This window comes from Miscanthus floridulus, chromosome 9, assembly GCF_019320115.1.
Source record: "Miscanthus floridulus cultivar M001 chromosome 9, ASM1932011v1, whole genome shotgun sequence".
In the NCBI taxonomy this organism is placed as follows: domain Eukaryota; kingdom Viridiplantae; phylum Streptophyta; class Magnoliopsida; order Poales; family Poaceae; genus Miscanthus; species Miscanthus floridulus.
Window position 1 is genome coordinate 42,463,538 of NC_089588.1, and position 23,145 is coordinate 42,486,682.

At 42.6% G+C, this 23,145-nt stretch overlaps 2 protein-coding genes across 2 annotated transcripts; both read left to right on the forward strand.

The window, feature by feature from the left end:
* Window positions 1–14,973: 14,973 nt before the first annotated feature.
* On the forward strand, window positions 14,974–19,329 carry LOC136481820 (disease resistance protein RGA5-like). Its single transcript, XM_066479106.1, has 2 exons — window positions 14,974–16,085; window positions 16,729–19,329. The coding sequence occupies exons 1-2, from the start codon at window positions 15,259–15,261 to the stop codon at window positions 18,782–18,784; spliced, it is 2,883 nt and encodes a 960-aa protein (XP_066335203.1). The 5' UTR covers window positions 14,974–15,258; the 3' UTR covers window positions 18,785–19,329.
* A 673-nt stretch (window positions 19,330–20,002) lies between these two features.
* Window positions 20,003–22,125, forward strand: LOC136479727 (uncharacterized). The gene is made up of 6 exons (XM_066477495.1): window positions 20,003–20,250; window positions 21,110–21,179; window positions 21,401–21,481; window positions 21,567–21,668; window positions 21,955–22,040; window positions 22,122–22,125. Exons 1-6 carry the CDS (start codon window positions 20,003–20,005, stop codon window positions 22,123–22,125), a joined length of 591 nt encoding a protein of 196 aa, XP_066333592.1.
* The last annotated feature ends 1,020 nt before the right edge of the window (window positions 22,126–23,145 follow it).

A 23,145-nucleotide genomic window follows, 5' to 3' on the forward strand; every position in this document is an offset into this window, starting at 1 on the left:
TTCTGAGAACAATAAACGATGAGCCTCTCCTAAAAGAAAAGGGGGGCGTTGCTGCAAACCAAAGTGACAACAAAATCGCACTGCATCCTGACTCGTCGAGTAAATAGCTCCAAATAATGTTTACAATGATTGGAACCCTCGAAGAGGTTCACAACAACACGCCAAATTTACAACAAATACAACAACACACGTTACATCGATAAAAAATAGACATCAAGTCAACACGCCAAAACCTACTCGCTTCCTGATTCTTCTTATCAGACAAACCAACCTTCACCCACCAAAAATGATCGAACGAGGGCGGCGGAACCCTAAACCCTAGGGCGAACGAGGGCGGCGGTGCTCCGCCATATACATAGAAATTCATGGCGCTTATACATAGAAACGCATGGCGCTTATAGATGGCGCGTATACACTGGAATTTTTTTCTGTTCCTTTGGCGCTTTCTTTCTTATAATAGTTAGCGCGACAGAGAATAATGCCCGTCTGAACGCTGTGTGTGACGTGCCATGAAAATTAGTTAAGTATATCCAGTGAAGTGATCAGTACGTTTGGGTTTGTGATCGATACACACATTTGTTGACGTACGTATGTTTGCAAACCAAAGTGACAACCAAAGTTTCAGTAGCTACTGTATCAATAGAGGAGCATGCACGTAGGAAAAGAAAACATGAACAACAGTACGTACGGTTACCATGAGTGAACTTGCCTAAACATGTGTTTCATGCATGGAGATGGAATGGAGCAAGCACAGCGTGCTCCTCATCATCGATCTGTTGCAGTCACGGTAGCCTGGAGATGGAATGGAGCAAGCAGCGTACCTCAGGAATGGAGGAGAGGAAGCCACGCGCGTTGGCGGCCTCGTCGTCGCGCCGTGTCAACGCGCGAGGGTACGGTACCGGTGTGGCCCGCGCGTCTGGCCGGGGCGGCCGGGCTGCAGCTGGCGCCACGAGGTCGTTGGCGCGCGGGGTGGCGTGGGGACCGCGGACGCGCGCGAGGCGGTGGCGACGACCGGCGTTGGGCGGGGTGGCAGTGGCGTCCTCGGTGTGGCGGGCCGAGTGGTGTGGGCGCAGGGGGAGAGGAATCGGCGAAGAACGCAAGGAAGAAGATGACACTGGTATATATATGCCACGCCCCTTTACTCCCGGTGCCATCCCCCCATCGGGAGTAAAGGTTACCTTTACTCCTGGTTGGTAATAAGCACCGGGAGTAAAGGTTTTTTTGGCGGGCCACGAAATTACAGCCCAACTTTACTCCCAGGTGGGCTTCCAACCCAGGAGTAAAGGTGGGCTGCAGTTTCGTTTCCCGCCTGTTTTAAGCAAATTTTTTTAATAGAAATGCAATAGTCTTGTTAAATACATAGTAAATTAAATAAAAGGCATAAAATTATTTTGTTAAAAATATAGATTTTCTTTTTCTTTATTGCACATAGGAAAAATCTATAACCTAACTTTTTTTATTTTTTGTTATAATTATAAAACATAATGTAACTAATATTTATTATTTCGTTAATGCAAAAATGTAGTGTTTAATTAAAATTATTAAAACTATTGGTTTTGGATAGGAAATTTGTTTTCACATCATTTTAACGTTAATATTTTAATTTTTCATCACTCAATATCCTAATTTAACTTTTCGAGAGAAAAATCCCACCAAATCAAACATTGATTTAATTTGAAACACGACATAATAAACATCTGAATTCACAATTATTACATAATATCTCAAACACACACTACATTAAATCACTATATCATTAAGTGGGCACAGCAGTGAACTTCTTCTTTACGTATGTCCCTTGGTTATGATCGCGTCGTAACCATGGAGTGCCCTCATCATTTACCAAGATGCTAGGGTCTTTGTTCACTTTGAAGGGCGGAATTCGGTCATCCTTTTCATAATCTTCTGACATGTCCAACTTGTCCTCAATTCCCACGATGACTCTTTTCCCTGAAAGAACTATGTGGCGCTTTGGCTCTTTGGTTGAGTCATTATCGTTTTTCCCTCTTTTTGGTTTGGTAGACATATCATTGACATAGAACACCTGATTCACATCCTTGGCAAGGACGAATGGTTCGTCTTTGTACCCAATATTACTAAGGTCTACTGTTGTCATTCCATACTTGTTGTCTACTGTTACCCCGCCTCCGGTCACCTTGAACCATTGGCACTTGAACAATGGGATCTTCAAAGTAGGTGCATATTCTAGTTCCCATATTTCATCTATGCGTCCATAATATGTCTGCTTATTCCCATTCAGGTCTGTGGCATCTATGCGGACACCACTGTTTTGGTTGGTACTCCTTTTTCTTGGGCTACTGTGTAGAATATGTTCCCATTTATCTCGTACCCTTTGTATGTGATGATATGCCATGATGGTTGCATAGCCAATAAATACAGTTGCTCATGGATGCTCTCATCACCTTGACATTTTTTTTGCAACCAACCGCCGAAAGTTTCCATGTGCTTACGCGTAATCCAAGCTTCAGTCTTCCCTAGAAACTCGGATCGTAAGAGATCCTTGTGTGTCTCAATATACGAATCTACCAAAGAGGAGTTCTGTAGAACTGTGTAGTGCGCTTTATTGAAATAATCATCATCCGTACCAATATATGTTTTCCTCCCTAGTGTCCCCTTTCCGCTTAGTCTCCCCTCATGTCTCGATTTAGGAACACCAATCGAGTCAAGGTCGGGAATAAAGTCAAAACAGAACTCAATGACCTCTTCTGTTCCATAGTCCTTGGCGATACTTCCTTCTGGGTGAGCACGGTTGTGAACATATTTCTTCAGGACTCCCATGAATCTCTCTAAGGGGAACATGTTGTGTAGGAACACAGGACCGAGAATGAAAATCTCCTTGACTAGGTGAACTAGGAGGTGTGTCATGATATCAAAGAAGGAAGGAGGGAACACCAACTCAAAGCTGACGAGACATTGAACCACATCATTCTGTAGTTTAGCTAGATCAGTTGGATCAATTGCCTTATGAGAAATTGCATTGAGGAATGCACATAGCTTCACGGTGGCTAGACGTACATTTGGAGGTAGAATTCCTCTTAATGCAACTGGAAGTAATTGCGTCATGAGAACGTGACAGTCATGGGACTTTAAGTTACAGAATTTCTTCTCTGGCACATTTATAATACCCTTTATATTCGAGGAGAATCCAGATAGTACCTTGATGTTGTTTAAGCATTCAAACATGATTTCCTTCTCCTCTTTGCTTAGAGTGTAGCTGGCAGGACGTAAGTAATGGCATCCATCATCTGTCTTCTCTGGATGCAGGTTGTCTCTTTCTCTCAAACAATGCAGGTCATGTCGTGCTTCAAATGTGTCCTTAGGCTTTCCATACACACCCATGAAGCCTAGCAGGTTCACACAAAGATTCTTCGTCAAGTGCATCACGTCGATCGAGCTGCGAACCTCTAGGACTTGCCAATAGGGTAGGTCCTAAAATATGGACTTCTTCTTCCACATGGGTGCGTGACCGTTAGCGTCGTTTGGAATAGGTTGGCTGCCATGTCCTTTTCCAAAGACGACTTTCACATCATTGACCATATCGAGTACATCCTCACCGGTTCGGTTGCGAGGCTTGGTCAGGTGGTCTGCCTTCCCTTTAAAATGCTTGCCTTTCTTTCTTATGGGGTGATTTGCAGGAAGAAATCGACGATGGCCAAGGTAAACGACCTTTTGACATTTTTTCAAGAATACACCTCTAATATCACCGAAGCAGTGTGTGCATGCATTATATCCCTTGTTTGACTGTCCTAAAAGATTACTTAGAGCAGGCCAATCATTGATTGTTATGAACAACAATGCTCGCAGATCAAAGTGTTCCTGTTTGTACTCATCCCACACACGTACGCCTTCTTTATTCCACAAAATGAGAAGTTCATCAATAAGTGGTCTCAGGTACACATCGATGTCATTGCCAGGTTGCTTTGGGCCTTGGATGAGCACAGGCATCATAATAAACTTCCGCTTCATGCATAACCAAGGAGGAATGTTGTAGATACTTAGAGTAACAGGCCAAGTGCTATGACTACTGTTCTGCTCTCCAAAAGGATTGATACCATCTATACTTAAAGCAAACCTTAAGTTTCTTGCGTCATTTGCAAACTCCGGGAATTCTCTGTTGATTGCTCTCCACTAGGACCCATCAGCAGGGTGTCTCAACATATTGTCTACCTTATGGTCTTCTTTGTGCCATCGCAACAATTTTGCATGTTCTTTGTTTCTGAATAGATGTTTCAAGCGTGGTATTATAGGAGCATACCACATAACCTTGGCAGGGATTTTCTTCCGCGGACGTTCGCCCTCAACATCACCAGGGTCATCTCGCCTGATCTTATACCGCGATGCATGGCATACCGGGCATGCATCCAATTTCTCGTACTCTTTGCCACAGTATAGGATGCAGTCATCAGGACATGCATGTATCTTCTCGATTTCTAGCCCCATAGGACAGACAACTTGTTTTGCTTCATAGGTAGTGGCGGGCAATTCATTGTCCTTCGGAAGCATCTTCTTTTGGATTTTTAGTAACTCTCCAAATTCCTTGTCAGATACACCATTCTTTGCCTTCCATTGCAGCAATTCTAGTGTGGTTCCCAACTTTTTCTGCCCTACATCACAAGTTGGGTAAAACAATTTCTTGTGATCTTCTAGCATCCGCTCGAACTTGATCTTCTCCTTTTCACTTTCACATTCTCTTTGTGCGTCATGAATGACCTGACAAAGATCATCAGCCAGCTCATCTTCTGTGGCTACCTCTTCTTTAGCTTCTCCCATTGCAGTATCATTGAAGCACGCACCATCAGGAATAATATCATTGTCATCCCATTGTTCTTCTTCACCTTCTTCCATTACAACGCCGGATTCTCTGTGCTTCATCCAACAAATATAGTTTGGCATGAAACCCGACTTGAACAAGTGTGAATGAAGAGTCCTTGAGCAAGGATATTCCACCGTATTCTTACATATGGCACATGGGCAGCACATGAAACCATCGCGTTTGTTTGCCTCGGCTGCACGTAACAAAGAATGCACGCCGTCAATGAACTCTTGGGAGCGGCGATCAGCATTGTACATCCAATGCCGGCTCATCTGCATTACATGACATAAATACCATATTAAAACCTAGATCATAATTAATTATTTATACAACATGCGTGCCACCACAAAAGGTACAAATTTATGAAAGCATCGCTATAATGTAGACAATCTCAACTACCACTAAAAGAACTAAAGATAAAATACATTTCAGGAGCACAAGGATTTCACGACCAATCTCAACTAAAACAGACAGATCCCCCGATTGTGCAATATCTTTGGGCTTCTTTGGCTGGATCACTGCCTCATTAGCCGTCGTATCTGCCTGTTGTGCAAGATATTTTTGCACGAGTTCAACATACTCTTCCTCCTAGTAGAAGCCTGAACATTGTCCACTGCCATCCCACTAAAATTAAAACAAAAAATTAGAACTTTAATCACAACCATCATGAAAATAGGTATAAACTAACCATAATCATTAAATACGATAAAATAACTCACATTGTGATCCGGACACTTGTAGAAGATACGATCCTTGTTGGGATCCTCCTTCTTCACTCGGTACTCCATCACAATCTTCGTCTCATCATGACACTTGCCGCAAGGAATGCGAGGGAGGCCCGGCCTAAGTCGCTTTGGAAACCCATGAGAGGCCGAGGACCCAGAAGCAGTTGCCATCTACTCTCTATACTCATTTTTTAATACACTATAAATTTCTCATTTTATAAACAAATAAAATTAAGAAACTATAAAATTATCTATATCTCTAAACAATGATATTTTTAATGGTCATTGTGTTCTCGTCTTTTACTGCGGCAGGTAAGTAATTCACATGATATTTCTGCAAATTAACAGAAGAATGGGAGTGTACACACATAACAATCGATTATCGTTTATATTTATATATATACTACGTTTGGGTACGGTGATTGACAGACTACTGCGACGATATCGGGACGTGTGAATAAATAACCATCCGTACTAGTTGACCTTGCTTACGTGATCATCTCGGCGAGCATTTCTCCACCAGACGGCACCGTACTTGGCCACGGAAGAGCTCCAATTCTACAAGGAAGGGAACACGGTCTTCCACGACCGTTGTCGCTCTCCCTCATAGAATCAAAGCTCCTCCTTGACGTCCGTTACCACTCGGCAGAGAACATGCTCGCCGAAATGAACACGGTCTGCTAGTTCAACTAGCTACTTTAACCTTCCTTCATGTAAATATGCAAGCTTGAAGTGATTTTGAGCTCAAATTGCTTACAAATGAAAAAAACCACAATAAAGAACCATATATATATAGTGAACAAAATGGGATAAGACAATGATGAAACATGAGAGTAACCTTTAGAACCGAAGAATTGATGGAGGAATCGAAGAAATCGATGGCGGAATCGAAGAATGGATGGAGAAAGAGCAAGAACACTGCTTAAATTTGAACTTAAGCTCTCGGGCGGGCTCGGGGAGGAAGAAGATGGTCAGCAGGATTTATAGCTCAAAAACATGTTTTAATAAATAACCATCCGTACTAGTTGACCTTGCTTATGTGATCATCTCGGTGAGCATTTCTCCACCGGACGGCACCGTACTTGGTCAAGGAAGAGCTCCGATTCTACGAGGAAGGGAACACGGTCTTCCACGACCGTTGCCGCTCTCCCTCGTAGAATCAAAGCTCCTCCTTGATGTCCATTACCGCTCGGCAGAGAACATGCTCACCGAGCTGAACACGGTCCGCAAGTTCAACTAGTACGGATTTTCTATAATTTTCTAACTATTTTCTAAGTTTTTCATTTCATAAAAAGTTAAAATAAAATGTTTAGTCGCGGAGTCCATAGAAATGACCATATTTTGACCTAACAATGCATTGTCAATTGTCATTGCGTTGCATTGCACCCTGGACCGGACTCCGGACAATAAAATACTATGGTCGATCGATGCCGTTCTTTGTCGTATAGTCGCACGGCGACGGCCGACGGACCCGTTCAACCACCAAATCTGTCAGGCCCGGCTGTTCAGGCGTATCGTCAAAAGAGAACGGATTTGCTTTCTATTGCATGGCCTTGCATTGCATCTGTCATACCAGTCGGAGGCACTAGTCCCTATACTCATTTTTTAATACACTATAAATTTCTCATTTTATAAACAAATAAAATTAAAAAACTCTAAAATTCTCTATATCTCTAAACAATGAAGTGTGCTATGCATGCTACAAATGAATGGTGAATACTAGTTTTTAATAGCTACTTTAACCTTCCTTCATGTAAATATGCAAGCTTGAAGTGATTTTGAGCTCAAATTGCTTACAAATGAAAAAAACCACAATAAAGAATCATATATATATAGTGAACAAAATGAGATAAGACAATGGTGAAAAATGAGAGTATGAGATTGGTAACCTTTACAACTAAAGAATCGACGGAGGAATCGAAGAAATCGACGGAGGAATCGAAGAATGGATGGAGGAAGTAAGAACACTAGTGCAGTGAGCTTCAAAATGTGCTGAGCTCGGGCTCGGGGAGGAAGAAGGAGACGGCCGATATATAAAGGGGGGACCTTTAGTCCCGGTTGGTGGCTCCAACCGGGACTAAAGGTCTCTCCCAACGGCTCCTGCGCCAGACAGAGGTGGCAAAGACCTTTAGTCCCGGTTGGAGCCACCAACCGGGAGTAAAAGTCTACCTTTAGTCCTGGTTGGTGGCTCCAACCGGGACTAAAGGTCCCTGCCACCTCTGTCTGGCGCAGTAGCCGTTGGGAGGGACCTTTAGTCCCGGTTGGAGCCACCAACCGGGACTAAAGGTATCTTCTAGTCCCGGGCGCAAAAAATGCCGGGACTAGAGCCCATTTTGCCCGAGGATCAAAGGTCTGTTCTCTACTAGTGAAGGTGGGAATGATGCTTTTGTGAAAAATAGATGGGATGGCTTTAACAAAAAGGACAGGCTTCGAGATCATGTAGGCACCTGACCTAATAGTTTTCATAACACAGCAGTTAAAAGATGCAACAATTTCTTGATGCAATCCCAAATGACGATGTCATAGTTCGTTTTCAGAATATACTGGCTAATTAAGTAACCAACTGCAGCACATGTCTCACAAGATCAATGTTTACAAACCCGCATAAGTCCAAAGTAAATTTCCCCTTCTCATTCATGCCTTCAGAGTTGCGACATCAGGAATGAGGCAATAGTTTCTCGGATTCCCAATAGTGTTCCCTTCTCATTCATGTCGTCCATATGGCTGTCCTGCAGGTCTCGATTGTTAACGCCTTCCTCGCCATGCTTGTTCCAACATGGATAGTCATCCATGAAACCACGAATGATCAGGTGTGCATGGACCGTACATGATATGGAGTATTTCTTGTTATTCCTACAATGTTTGCATGGACACCACATAGCAGTAGTTGAAGTGAGTCGACATATCCACCTCTGCTGCTGTAATGAATGACATGAGACCCTGCAAATACTGATCACATGTACGGTTGTTCAGATACATCCACGTACATCCATCTACAACAAAATTAAATGTTCAATATATATACAAACCTGTGTCAGTATGCAAACATATATATCTATGTGCATCTCACAATTAATCAATCATTTGATTATATTATTGACTATACAAGTAGTTAATTATTGCTAGAAACCTGAATAAGTACGTTGAAGATCGTCGACCGAGAGAGATCAGGTGTGTGTGTGTGTCTATATATATATATATATATATATATATATATATATATATATATATAGCAGCAAAATCTTAATTAGGATATTAGACCTACCAAAGAAGGGGAACAATATAATATCGATTTGCAAGAGAGCCAAGGCATGCGCAGCTAGCAGAGATTGAGTAGGGGTATACCTATAAGCTCGATCAATCGACGGCCGGTGCGGGCGACCCATAGCCAACTGCTGGCGGGAGACCAAGCAAGCTAGCTAGCTAATTCCGGGCGCTGCCGCCGGCACCCCACTCACCAAAACGATGGCACACTGCATATATCCAGAGGCTAGCTAGGTCGATAGGGGATCGATCTAATAGCTAGAGCATCGACTAATTGGATGGACACACCCGAGCGGCAATAGGTCAGAGTAATAGTGCTCGCGAGAGAGGACACAATAAGCCAGCCGGCCGTGTTATAGCTTTAGATCGTTATCTAGCAAGGAGAAAGCCATCTTTGATACGACACTGATGGGGTGTAATATGCGCGCGTCACTGCTACAGTAGCACACAGACGGGGATATTCCACACGTCACTGATATTTTATTGAAAATTGACAGGCTACAATCAAAACCGTCTCTGAATTTCTAGCCGTCTCTGATATGTATTTTAGAGCAGACTGGTAACAAAAGATCCGCATCTCTGAATAATAAACCGTCTCTGATATATTCTATAGAACAAACGGGCTTGTCTTTGATATATTAGAGACAACTTATAGTAAGACACGTCTCGGATATTATGTCATCAGAGATTATATTGGTTGTGCGGCTGTAGACTAATATTTCAGAGACGATTATTTATGTCACCTGTCAGTACTACTTTAGTGACGGTGGCTGACTTACCGTCTCTGATTGACGCGTCTTCTTTGTTGCTTTCTAGTGCAGTGATGGGCATGATGGGCTCCGTCATCGGCAAGCTGGCCGCCTTGCTCGGCGAGAAGTACCAGCTCACCAGAGATGTGGAGCGTGGGATCTGCTTCCTGAAAGACGAGCTGAGCACCATGGACGCCGTGCTGCAGAGGCTCGTAGACAAGGACGACGACCAGATCAATCCACTCACCAAAGACCGGAGGAACAAGGTGCGTGAGCTATCCTACAATATCGGGGTTTGCTTGGTCTTCAACCAGTTGAATATTGTTTTTACTTCCTGGCATGACATCGCAAGTTGCGCGCCGGCCACCTTGGCGACATGGACAGACACCCTTGCCATTCAACGGCAGTCGTCAAGTACCTTCGTTTTTACAATCTTTTCTAGCTTGGGTGTGGTACTTGCTTGTTTAGCTCACTAGAGTAGAGTTAGTTGTTTAGTGAAGTAGATTGTTTTAGTTGCTTAGCTTGTTTAGCTCTCTAGTATAGCTAGTAGCTGTCGAGTGGTGTTGTGATTTAGATTAGAAACCTGTTGCTACTAGACTTAATATTGTGTAGGGCAGTGCTTGGGTGAACCAGAGCTAGAGCAAATAGTGGCTATTAGGGTAATTTGTTGTACTAATCAATTTGCTCTAGTCTTGTGATCTTTGTAGAAATTTTTATAGGCTATTCATCATCCTCTAGCAATCTAAATCCTTTCACAAGTTTAGTCTAGGACCAGTGCTATGGGAGATGAGTTTTCATAGGATTTCGAGGGCCCTAGGTACATTGTGTGAGGTGGTGGGTGGGGGGGGGGGAGATGGCTCTAGGCATGATCCTAGTTTTATTTGTCATGACGCATGCTACTACGGTTTAGGTGTAGTCTGGTGTTAGTCTCAGCTGGATCGAAGAGCGGTGGTCACCTAGACATGGGCGTGCATTATTGATGGAGGACAAGCGGGTATATGTGTACACACTCTTCAAGTTAAAACTTTATTTATAGCTACGATCTGAGTCATGACAATTCCTGTAGACTATTGCAACCTTATCATTTCTCTCATACTTTGCTTTTCTTCCCCAAATATACGCTTCGCTAGAGGTCACTGAGACGAGGGGCATATGGAGGTTGCCTCGTTGCTTAGAGAATGTCCAAGGTTGTGGTAAGATAGGTAACATTTATGATGAGCACTACTAAATAAAAGATTTTGCGAGATGGTGCTGAAGGATTAATGGAGCCAGGCATAATAGAGTGCCTCCTCCGTTAATGTTTGCCCAACCCTAGGGACAAGTGATCACGTCCTTTAATGGTCTATTAACGGAGGCGGGCGCAGTAAGGGGACCACCTCCATTAATTGATTAACCGGGGTGGATGTTGTTAGGTAGCCACCTTGGTTAAAAGACCGTTAATGGAAGTAGATGTTATACGACAACCGCCTCCGTTGCTAGGCGATTAATGGAGGCAGGCTGTCTAAGGCACCCGCCTCCATCAGTCTTTAACAGAGGCGGGCTCTTGCATTGTTTCCTATGACTCGTCACATGATTTATTTCTAAATCCATAGCAAAAACTACGTGAGAACACATTGCCATAAAAACGACAGGCACTACTCAGGGTCTGCTGATAAAAGAGTAGCACATGACAGTCTCCTACCGGTAAAAAATGTACAAAACAGTATATTGCCATAGAATTGAACGTCAATATGAATATTTTTTTTATCAAATACTACATCGTTTCAGCAAGATCAAATAGAATAAATTGTAATCAAACATTAGTTTGGAATTGTATTTTTTAAGTCTACTTGTTGTAACCAATAAGACATAAAAAGTACAATATATTCCAGGTGGGTGTAAACCAAAGACAACCTGTTGTAACCAAGAGCCCATCCGGAACTGACCAAAAAAAAGGCACGGTGTCCATGTCGAGAAATTAATTCCTTGAGCTCGATGGTCATGGTCACGGAAACCTCCAAGATAACTTGGCGATGACGACCCGCCTCTCAAGTCTTCCTCCATTAGTAAAAACAAAATAGTACTACTCCCTCCGTCCCAAAATAACTATCGCCATTGGTGTATGTGCTGTAAGTTTGACTCAATTTGTACAAAATGAGTGCAACATTTGTATCTCTAAACTAGATTCACAAATCTTTCCAATGATACTAATTATGTACCATAAATATTAATATTTTTAAATATATATTTAGCCAAAGTTGTTTCTTGGAAAGTCGGAGAAGTTGGCTAAGGTTCATTTTCAGCATTGGCTAAGGTTCATTTTCAGCGTTCAATACGTGATGACTGACCCGGCTCTCAAGTCTTCCTCCATTATAAAAAATAGTACTACGTAGGAGTAGTTGGTTAAGGTTACTTTTCAGCATTCAAGTCTCTTTCTGTGGGCTAGCAGGGTTGACGACAAGTCGGAGTACACGAGTATTTATCAAAGGTTCCAATTCGTCTCCACTGTTAATAGAAATCCTACAACTGGTGGATTGATGAGAGATTAATCATCCACATTTACAGAGCTAAGGCCCCATTCACTTCGCTGAAAAAATAAGCCGAAATACTGTTCCGACTGATTTGTTGTGAGAGAAAAACACTGTTCCGGCTGAAAAAACAAGCTGAAAAAGACGGATTATAAGAGAAGCGAACATGGCCTAAATACGAAAGGTTTAGATTTTTTTCGAGGGAATGCCATTCGACGTGCTTTATTGATTCCTAAGAATAGTCATGGTTCATATATTATTTAATTACAAGGTGAAACATTTGTGAAATACTTCCTCCATCCACCGAAGAATGTAATTATGGGATCCATGTCGGTCAAAATAGCTCACGTTTGACAAAGTTTATAGTAAATAGTATTAGCATTTATGTTTCTAAATAAATTTCTTATAAAAAATACATTCTATAACTAATCTAATTATATTTAATTTGTATCATGAATGTTAATAATCTTTTGTATAATTTTAGTCAAAGTTCAAAGTGGTTGTTTCATCGAAAAATAAGAATTACTTTTTTTGTGGATGGAGGACGACCATGTTACGTCCTGGTCATCAACCCAATTAAACTGAGTTTTTTCTGATATTTATACGAGATATTTGTGGCACTCATTTTTTCATAGGTACCACTGCCGAGAAATACTATCGTTAAGGCAATTGAACTGAGTATTTGACGCATTCAAGGGCTGTTTGGTTGGAGTCCTAGCAGGCAAAGGCCTCCCAGGTAACAGATCCTGGCTCCAGGGGTCTAAAATCGGACGTCTGGGAAGCCTCTCTGGTCCAGGCAGTATATTTTTCAACCACCAACCAAACATGCCCTCAAGCATTGGCATTGGCTTATTCAACTGCGTGTAGTCATTATCAAAACAACAGAAAATGAATAGCAACTTGTCAATGCCTATATTTCTGATACCTTCATCGGTGAGCCGTTGGATTGCAATGTTAAATCTATAAAGAAAAATTGTAGTCATCATATATTTATACATATTTATTAAACTTAAGATTCATTCGATGGAGGGAGTACGACAACATATTGACAAGCTGACGGGTGAAGGCACCCTTACCTATTGTTCGAAACCAGGCCCGATGCAAATCCAACAGAAAGGCATCCAATGTCCAGAACTAAAGGGGAAAAAAACTTGAGAACTCCAAAGTCCAAAATGACCTGAGGGTGCCCTCAACGGTGGTCGAAGTCGCTAGCATGTGTCAGACTTTGTCCAATGAGGAAGAAAGAGAATGGAAAAAGGAAATAGACTAGCGAGGTGCAAAGCGATAGTCTCGCACATGTATCGATGAACACTGTGTCTTTGGTTCGTCTCGTGATGCGTAGATTTACTCTTAAATTTATCTTTTTAGTGTCTCTCACTGTCACATGAGCTGACAATTTAGGATTGCTGTTGAAGAAGCCCTAAGGACGTCTCCAACGGTATGAGCTAGCACTAGTTCTAAGCTACTAAATATGGTGGAGAGATAGACTGCCCTGAACATTGTGTTGTTAGAGAGGAACACATCGTGAAGTGTGCGATACTATCTCTCAAATCCATGTTAGTTTCTTGTCTTGTGTACTATTTATTGATTAGAAAATTCATGAGATCGTTCTAAGCTAGACTTTCGAAGACGCTCGGGTGTGGACTCGCCGTGGCGACGACTAATAACCTGCCTCTCAAGTCTTCCTACAACTGCAAATACTCCCGGAGTTAATTAGGATTCCTTTCAGCATTGTAGACTCGCTTTCTATGGGCATGACTTATGTACGTATATATACGTTAGTTAGACTAGTAAATGCGCGTTAGATGAGGCAGGACCAAGAAGGTGTAGTACTCGTTTTCTTTGATGCGACGTGGACCATGTATTTTTCAAGAAATTTGTTTCCAACAATTTCTAAGAAGTTTTTTCATATTTAGAGTGGTAATAATAATATAAAACAACTTAAGTTTTTTGTGGCTAAACTCATTAAGATGTACAAGATGAGATGTTTAAATAAGATATGAATAGTGGAACACCAACTGAGGGAGGCGGTGGATTCGGTTCATTAAGGCCGATCCTATAAATAATAGCTATCTGCTAATAGTTATCTTTTTTTATCCAAATAGGTGCAGCTAATAAAATAGCTAATTGTTAGCTCGATCTCTAGATAATAACTATCTCACTACTTGGACTAAATCAGATAATAGCAGCTAATTAATAGTTACTCACTCCATACAGGTAATTCAGATCGTTTTGGACAAGACTTGGTCAAACATTGGGAATGTAAATCATGAATAAATTTTAAGTTGTTAAGTTTGGCAACGTGGAAACCATATGAATAGATTTGCCTTGAAAAATACTTTCATAAAAATAAACATATATCACTTTTGAATAAATATTTTTTATAAAAATAAGAAGCCAAAGTTATGCTTTGGAGACCGTGTGGCTGTTCAAAATGACTTTTTTTAGCAACCTAAAGGGAGTATCTTCGTAGTATTTTTCATTAGTATTTCTTTAGCAACCTAAGGTAGGTGTGTCATTAGCCCACCTGACGCCAATCACCACTCAGCATGGCCGAAGGTAGACAGACTGACCGGGGACCTTCACCGGGCTTCTCTTGTCCACCTTGCCATGCAACAGCAGTCGCCAAGTACCTTCGTTGTGGAACAGCCTACAAGAGCAACACCAAACATAACCTTCGAAGGTGTCACAAACGATGGTGTGCCAAGTCAACGATAGGGGCTGGCGTCCCGGAGGTGCCAGCTTGGACAGGACGAAGCAGGGTCGAGATGTGACCGGAGGAAAGTCTGGTGGACCATAGCCGCCCCCGCCTTCCGCCGGTCTGAGTTGTAGGGAAGGGGATGTTTATCTTCTGTTTCTTATTTTTCTTGCGGAGGTGCACGAAGTTTGCTTGCGGATTGAGATGGCCTGGCTGAAATAGAAAAACTGAGAGAGAGAGAGAGAGAGAGAGAGAGAGAGAGAGTTGGTGGAAGAAAGTGGTTACCGAGGAAAGTGAAAGGAAACTTCGTGTCGTTCCCAGTGCTCAGCTGTAGAAATAGAATCGAATCCCATTATATATTTAACTAATGGGATGCGTTGTTGTTTGCCCCACTTTAACCTGAGAACTGAATCACCTATCCTCTCTCATACCACCGCACAAGCTAGCTAGCATTTCACTCAGCCAGTAGTCGCGAGTCAAGATGGCCGAAATGATCTCGAGCGCCGCCACGGGTGTGTTGGGCTCCGTCATCAACAAGCTGGCCGCCATGCTCACCGACAAGTACAGCCTCGCCAGAGACGTCAAGCAAGGGATCCGGTCCCTGCAAGACGAGCTGCGCACCATGGAAGCCATGCTGCTGAAGCTCGAAGACAAGGACGACGACCAGATTGATCCACTCGCCAAAGACTGGAGGAGCAAGGTGCGTGAGCTGTCCTACGATATTGAGGATTGCATCGACCGTTTTGTGCTCAATCACAGCCATGGAGATGGAGGTTCCACGGCCAACTTCGTGCGCAAGGCCATTCAAATGGTGAAAACGTTGTTCAAGGACAGAGGAATAGCGGAGGAGATCCGACGACTCAAGAGGCTCGTGAGCGAGCAGAGCGAGCGGGGGAAACGCTACTACGACATCAATCAGTGTCTCCTCGCCTCCTCATCTCAGCCAGTGCCGTTGGATCCTCGAGCACCTGCACTCTTTCAGGAGGCCAAGGATCTTGTTGGAATCGATGCTCCTCGTGAGGAGATCATCAGCTTATTGAGATGTGAAGACAAGGAGCACAAGGTGGTGTCCATCTATGGGATAGGTGGACAGGGGAAGACCACTCTCGCCATGGAGGTGTACAACAAAATCACTGAAGCTGCTTTTGATAGCCGAGCTTTTGTGTCTGTATCACAAACTCCAGATATGAAGAAACTTCTTAGAGATATATTGTCTCAAATAAGCAAGAGCCATTTTGACCAGGCACAGATGTTAGAGACAGTTGAGCAGCTCATCCGCACAGTGAAAGAATGCTTAAAGGACAAGAGGTAATCAATATTATTTCTTTTTCTAATAGTTAACCAGTTCATCTAGCTAGAATAATGTCGTGCAATATTTGTTCATCACATGAGCTCACCTAATTATTAGGCCATTTATGAATTTTTCTGGAAATTTTAAAAAATGATTCATTTTTTCCTGGCCTAATGAACTTGACAGCATAAAATTACCACAGATACTTCAATGGCTCAGCATATCTATCAAATGTCATCATTAAAGATGTTGCAACAATGAACAAACTCAAGTCAACTGTGCATCATTTTGGTAAAAATTTTACTTTACACCATCTAATCCATACTCAGTAAAATTACTTCTTGGAAAATATGACCAGAATTCTAAATATCCATAAATATCTCATTTTGGAACTCAGCTTTTGAATTGAATGCGTCGTGTCTTTTGAGTGTGTCTCTAGGTGTTCTAATGCGGCACTTACCATTTTGGAGGTTGTAACATATTTTTTAAATAATGGTAGTTTACAGACTGTATTTCTCATGTGTAATAATTACTGATAAAAAAGTGTGCCACTACGATCCATCTTATATTTCTCCGACATCTTTAACTTCACTGGAATACGCTTCAATTCATGGTTGCCTTACATAATTAATAACGTGATTCCACAACCAATGTATCCAGGTACTTCATCTTGATCGATGATATCTGGAATGTCGATGCATGGGAGCTTGTACGATCTGCCTTACCTCGCAATGACAATGGAAGCAGAATTATTACTACAACACGCATTGAAGCAGTAGCCAAATCTTGTTGTACTGGTATTGCTGCACAAATGTATCAAGCAAAGCCCCTTAGTCATGAGGACTCCCAAAGATTATTCTTTAAGAGGCTATTTTTGTCCGGTGATGATTGCCACCCAGATTTGAGGAAAGTATCCGATGATATTTTAAAGAAATGTTGCGGCTTACCACTAGCCATAATCAGTATAGCTGGTTTATTAGCAAACAGAAGCAAAGCAGTGGAAGTCTGGGTCAATGTATTGAGGTCTATTGCTGCTGCAGTTGACAAAGATTCTCCCATTGATAAGATGAAAAGAATTCTGCTGCTGAGTTACGTTGACCTTCCTCACCATCTAAAGAGCTGTTTGTTATATCTAAGTGTGTTTCCAGAGGATTATCCCATTGATTGCCAACAATTGATATTGCTATGGGTAGCCGAAGGACTGGTTCCTGGACAGGACAGGGAAAGTATGGAGCAGCTAGGGAGAAATTACTTGAATGAGCTCATCAATAGAAGTTTGGTGCAGCCAACCAAGGTTGGGGGACACGGTGCAACGGTGAAACAGTGTAGAGTTCATGATGTCATACTTGAGTTTATTGTATCAAAGGCCGTGGAGGACAACTTTGTTACTATATGGAATGGTAATGGTTTTTCTAAAAATTCTTCTTCAAACAAGATTCGCCGTCTATCCATCCAAAAAGACATTTCTTCCCGGGCGGAAGAGATTGCCAAGATGATAAAAAATGGAGCTCAGATCCGTTCCATCAATATCTTTGGCTCAAATTCAGTTCTGGTTAATAAGCATGCCACAGAGTTCTTAAACAGCCAAGTCTTGCGAGTGTTGAATATAGAAGGTGAGGTTGGTGAATGCTCTCTTGGAAATGTCAAAAGTTTAGGTCAGTTGAAGTTCTTGAAGATAGACAACAAATTTTCAGCCAGCAAGCTTCCAGAAGATATAGAAAAGCTACAATGTCTAGAGACGCTAAATGTGAGATGGCAATGTCTTGAAAAGCTACCAGCAAGTATTATCCAGTTGCAGAAGCTAGTGCGTCTTCTTGTCCATGAGTCGGTGCGCCTACCCGATGGAATCGGAAGTCTACAGGCGTTGGAAGAGCTATCAAGGATCAATTTGGGTATTCAATCTGTAAAGTTTATCCAAGGACTCGGTGATCTGACCAATCTAAAATTACTTAAAATTGATTGGCCATGCTCTACTGAATTACGTGATATGAAGGATCACAAGGAAGCATGTATCTCAACACTCTCCAGGCTGTTCAGGCACCTGCGACAACTACGTGTGTGGCAGAGTGATCCTGATGCCACATGTTCATTCATGGCTTCGTGTGTCCCTACTTCACCACCACTTCGACAGCTTGTTCTTAATACACGTGACTTAAATAGGGTGGGCCCTCAAATCAGCTCACTAGTCAACCTGACCCGCCTCCGCATTCGTGTCAGTGGTGAAGCAGGCAAGGAAGGAATAAATATCCTAGCAAGTTTACCCATGCTGCTCTCTCTTACTGTTGGCTTATTAAATGATAAAAATGGAGATTCAGGCATCCTCTACGCAAGGTATGCAATTAGCAGACAAGGATTCCAGCGTCTGGTCAAGTTTCATCTGCGCTGTTGGCGTGAGGCGGCAGTGGAGTTTGAGCCGGGAGCCATGCCAAAGCTCCAAAGGCTCAAGTTGGAACTGATGGCATGGTGCCAGTTCAAGTTTGGGGAAGGTGGCCTCGTCCTTGGGTTGCAGAACCTGGCAGGGTTCAAACATCTGGCTATAGATATTAATTGCGAAGCTGCTGTTGCAGACGAGGTGGAGGCTTTGGAGGATGACATCAGGGGCGCAGCAGCCGTCCATCCCAACCGTCCCATACTCCAGATCCAAAGAATTCGTCAAGATTGGATGGCTCAGGGGTGCAGCAGGCGTCCATCCGACCATGCCAAAGTAGAAGCCTAATGAAGACCATTGTGAGTACATGATGTGGAGAATAAGTATGGCCACCAATTATCATATGTTTTTCCGTTTTTAGGTACGTGCGGAGTATGTAGGAATTGAACAAGGCAAATTTGACCTCTCGGATGGCAGGCGGCACCGCTGGTTGATAGCTATCTCAGTCTTTCAGGGAGCTTAAACTGGTTGTTCCAATTGCTATGTGGCTTTTAGTTCTGACAATGCCTAGATAGGTTTGCTTGCGTAGTTTTGTCTGGTACGACACTTCATTTTATTTTAGAAATTCTAGTTTTCTTTTTTATGCATTGAGTTCATCCGTCACATGGTTCATATTATTGTATTTGTTTCCAAATTAAGATCGATCAGTATTTGTAACGTAACTCCCAAATTTTTTGTGTCGTGTGGAACGTTATTTTAAGCTTGAGTAGAATACATCAGTGACTCTTCTGTTAATTATTAGTGACATGTGTTACGGTGCTTGAGGGCAAACTGTGGTTCCTCCCCTTTGATCATTAATGAACCGTTGAGACTAACTAGAAGTGCTTTAATGTTAAGAAGGGTCTTGTGCACTTGGAACTGCTATTACTTATCCGTGTCTCCTAGAGCCGCCGACCACTGCTGCTGCAGACAGCCAATCACTACGTGAAAAACGGTTTGTAGCAACGGAGCAAATTTTTTGTAGGGGCAGCTGGTGATAGAGCCGCCCCTACAGTGGCGTGCTGAGGAGCCCAGAGACCAGCCGCCCCTACAAATGGAACAGCAGGGGCGGCTGGTGATACGAGCCGCCCCTACAAATCCCTACAAAGGGTCGGATTTGTAGGGGTGGCTCACTCACCAGCCGCCCCCGGTGTTGGTATTTGTAGGGGTGGCTGGTGATTGAACCGCCCCTACAAATGCCTGACGTACACCAAACCAAAATATCATCTACCCTCCTCTCTCTCTCTCTCTCCGTCTCGACTCTTCCTTCCCCTCCCTCTCTCTCTCCCTCGCTCGTTGTCCCGCACCACACCCTCCCTCTCCTCCGAGCCCCTCCTCCGTCTCTCCCCCAGGCCGCCCCTCCCTCTCCCCTGCACGGTGACCCTCCCTCTCCAGCGGAGGCGCACGGCGTCGCACCCCCCTCCTCCAGCGCCGGCAGTCGCGCGGGGGCCCGTCCCCCTCCTCCTGCTCCGACGGCGCGTGGGACCCTGTCCCCTCCCCCCAGCGGAGGCACGGTGGCAGAGCTCGATGTCGTGGCTCGGTGGCGTGGCCTCCTGTCGAGCTCCAGCGGTGGCGGGACTTGGTGGCGCGGTCCCCTTCACCTTCTCTCCTCTGGCGCGCTGCTGGAGGCCGCATGAAGCACATGGTGGCGGCCACCACCAGATCCGTGCGAGGATGAGCTTGATCCGGCGAGGACCAGCCCAGATCCGAGTGGCCACCACCAGATCCGACGAGGAGAAGCCTGATCCGGCGAAGACGAGCCTGAATCTGGCAATGTAAGCAGTCATTAATCAATTCTTGAAGTTAGGTCAATCAGGTTATAGTTCCTGTCATGTTTACCACCTGCTAGATCCACCGTGTTGTTCTGTGGCTGAAACTTGTTTTTGTTCCCACCTTCATCACAATGCCAACAGAGCTCATGTAGATTTTCTGAAAACAGTTGTCTTTATGCGTCAAAAGTTAGTCAAGGTTGATGGATTTCAGTCAAATTAGTTGAGCTTACATGTTTGTCATATGGAAAGTGGTATTTGAAAAATACTTTATTCACTGATGTCATCAAATCACCAAAATTATATTGTATGACTTTAGTTGTGTGGGTTGTGACTTCTGAAGTGGTAAGCCATTGATCCTTGCATATTGTTTACTTGCAACCTTGGGTACCCATGGTCTATGTCTGGGCCACTTTTTCAAAGTTTAACAGGAGAGGATGATGAAGATGAGATACATATTTTTTTCAAACATGCAGCATAGCTGTGCATCATTATCTTAAGAAGTAAATGGAGTCTAGTAGATGATTTATTCAACCTGTAGTGGGGCAAAAAAAAAACATGACTTGGCAAGTAAACACTAAAAACACGACCACTGAAAGATGAGAGATATGTTCCTTACAACTCATCTTCAACTTTCTTCCAGGAAAGCCTTTCACCAAAGGATGGTGGTAATAGTGTATAAGATGCATTTTCTTTTTGTATTTAGGAGTGGACACTGTGTTCCTTTCAATTCTAGAAGAAGGGGCATAGATCCATTTAGTGTCCTACATTAGAAGAGTCAATCCTTTTGTTGAGTATTCACTATGATTATTAAACATTGGCACTTAACTCTTCATATTGCTTTTTCCTTGTCATCTGTATCCAGGGCTGATGAATTAGAGATAGCACTTATGGAGATGGTTAAGCAAGATAATAGATGTGAATTAAGTGCAAAGGTAAATGCAAATATTATTCTTTAGAATGTTTGTCTCTTATGATGTTGATTTTGCATGTTGAACCCAAATTTGCAGTATAGTATCATCTCTTTTAAAGTCAATCTAATGGTTAGAATATGCTTTCAATTTAATAATAATTATTAGTTAAGTAGTTAAACTTACTAGATGGAAATTTCTTGTTTCCTTGGAATATGATTGTTTCTACATTTGCTATCTCCTAGGTTGAGCAATTGGAACAAGAGTTATCCGAGCTAAGGCAAGCTCTATCAGACAAGAAGGAACAAGAACAAGCAATGCTTCAGGTGCAGTTCTTGCACATATGATGCTTTAAATGAACCTTGTTACCACTATATCATCTTTACTCACACACAATTAGGTCAACTGTAGGTTCTGATGCGTGTAGAGCAAGAGCAGAAAGTTACAGAGGATGCCCGTATCTGTGCGGAGCAAGATGCTGCTGCTCAAAAATATGCTGCACATATACTCCAGGTTAATTCAGTTTGGGCCTCTATAATCCATGCCGTTGTGTTTGTCTGCTATGTCTTGATCTAAGTTTGGCTGTCATGTTTGCATATGAAAACAACTATTTTTTTTATCTTCCTGCTCTTAAAAAATTGTTCCTACGGCATATATTGATATTTAAATGTAACTACGCGTTGTAATGCATATGCACCTGTATCTAGGTTGTGTCAAAAAAGTACAACAGTCTTTGCAATAAATAGTGGATACATTTATAATGGTACACAACTATATGTTGCAATGCAATTGCATGCAGTCCCCTTCACCTTCTCTCCGGCGCGCTACTGGAGGCCGCATGAAGCACATGCCTATTGTAATTTCACTTCGTTTCCTTACCGCACTGTAAGTGCATATGTTTCCCCACTTCATGCAGTAAGAAATGTTGGGGAATGCTTGTTAATTGCCGTGCACTATCTATTGCAGTTAGTTCAAATAATTAGTGGTTGGGGACAGTTGAGATCATAGGTACGGTACTTGGCCTCTACTTGTGCAGTTAATTTATGTTTGTTGTGGCCTCTACTTGTCCAGTCAAATTCTAAATGTTTGTCCTGTGCCCTCAAGTTTAGACAATGTAGTGAGTGCTTCCTTCTTTGTTGTGGAGTATTCATGTCCATTCTTGACCTCATGGGTGCACTCTTTTTCACTTGTACCTTTCTCAATACCTCAATTTCAAAGTAAAAAAGTACCTAAATACCTCAACTTGTGAGCAATTTGATACATATATGAAGAACTGACAAGCTAGTTCATTTTGAGTTTAGGGTTTCCATTTTGAAATTTGGGGTAAACGGGCGAAAATCATGATCTAGGGTTTCGGGGATTTGGGGGAAAGTTTCAATTTGGCCGTGATTTGCAAATTCTCCTCCTACATGCTAATCTGAACCCTAGTGGCTTAATATGCACCGTCTTAGCATAAGACATCATCAACAGGGGCTGATTAAGGCATGAACTTGGCATAATGTAGAACATTAAGCATTAAATTAGGCATAAAATGCATTAACCCATGACTAATCATGACAATTAACTAAACCTAGGCCTTAGTGTTACTATTATTATTAATTTTCACATTAAGACTCAGTGCATGAGTATTACATATACTGCTTGTGAAGACTCAGAGCTTGTGAAGAAATAGAACTCTGTATGCTAAGTGTTTCTTTGTGATGAAAAAGTTTGATAGATAGAATCACATGCCTATATATGCCAAGAGTTGATAGGGGTATAATCTTGTGTAGTGTTATGTTAAAATTTCTCACATTTAATTTGAGCACTGTGTGTTGTAGGCTTCTGCTATCACTGATATCTTTGCTTTGCTTACTGAGTTGGTTTTTTTCTTTTGCAGGCTAGACGTCTAAAGGTGGGAGACAAGCCACTCCTCACAGTATCAATATTTATGCAGGTAATATGACTTGCAAGACTGAAACTATGCCATGTTTATAGTTTGGATAAGATC

What these genes read in the sequence shown, in the direction of transcription:
- LOC136481820 (XM_066479106.1), top strand. Translation starts at nt 15,259, where the DNA reads ATGGCCGAAATGATCTCGAGCGCCGCCACGGGTGTGTTGGGCTCCGTC. An exon ending in GAATGCTTAAAGGACAAGAG is followed by an intron (nt 16,086 to 16,728) that starts GTAATCAATATT and finishes CAATGTATCCAG; the next exon opens with GTACTTCATCTTGATCGATG.
- LOC136479727 (XM_066477495.1), top strand. Translation starts at nt 20,003, where the DNA reads ATGTCGTGGCTCGGTGGCGTGGCCTCCTGTCGAGCTCCAGCGGTGGCG. An exon ending in GATGTGAATTAAGTGCAAAG is followed by an intron (nt 21,180 to 21,400) that starts GTAAATGCAAAT and finishes GCTATCTCCTAG; the next exon opens with GTTGAGCAATTGGAACAAGA. An exon ending in ATGCTGCACATATACTCCAG is followed by an intron (nt 21,669 to 21,954) that starts GTTAATTCAGTT and finishes AATTGCATGCAG; the next exon opens with TCCCCTTCACCTTCTCTCCG.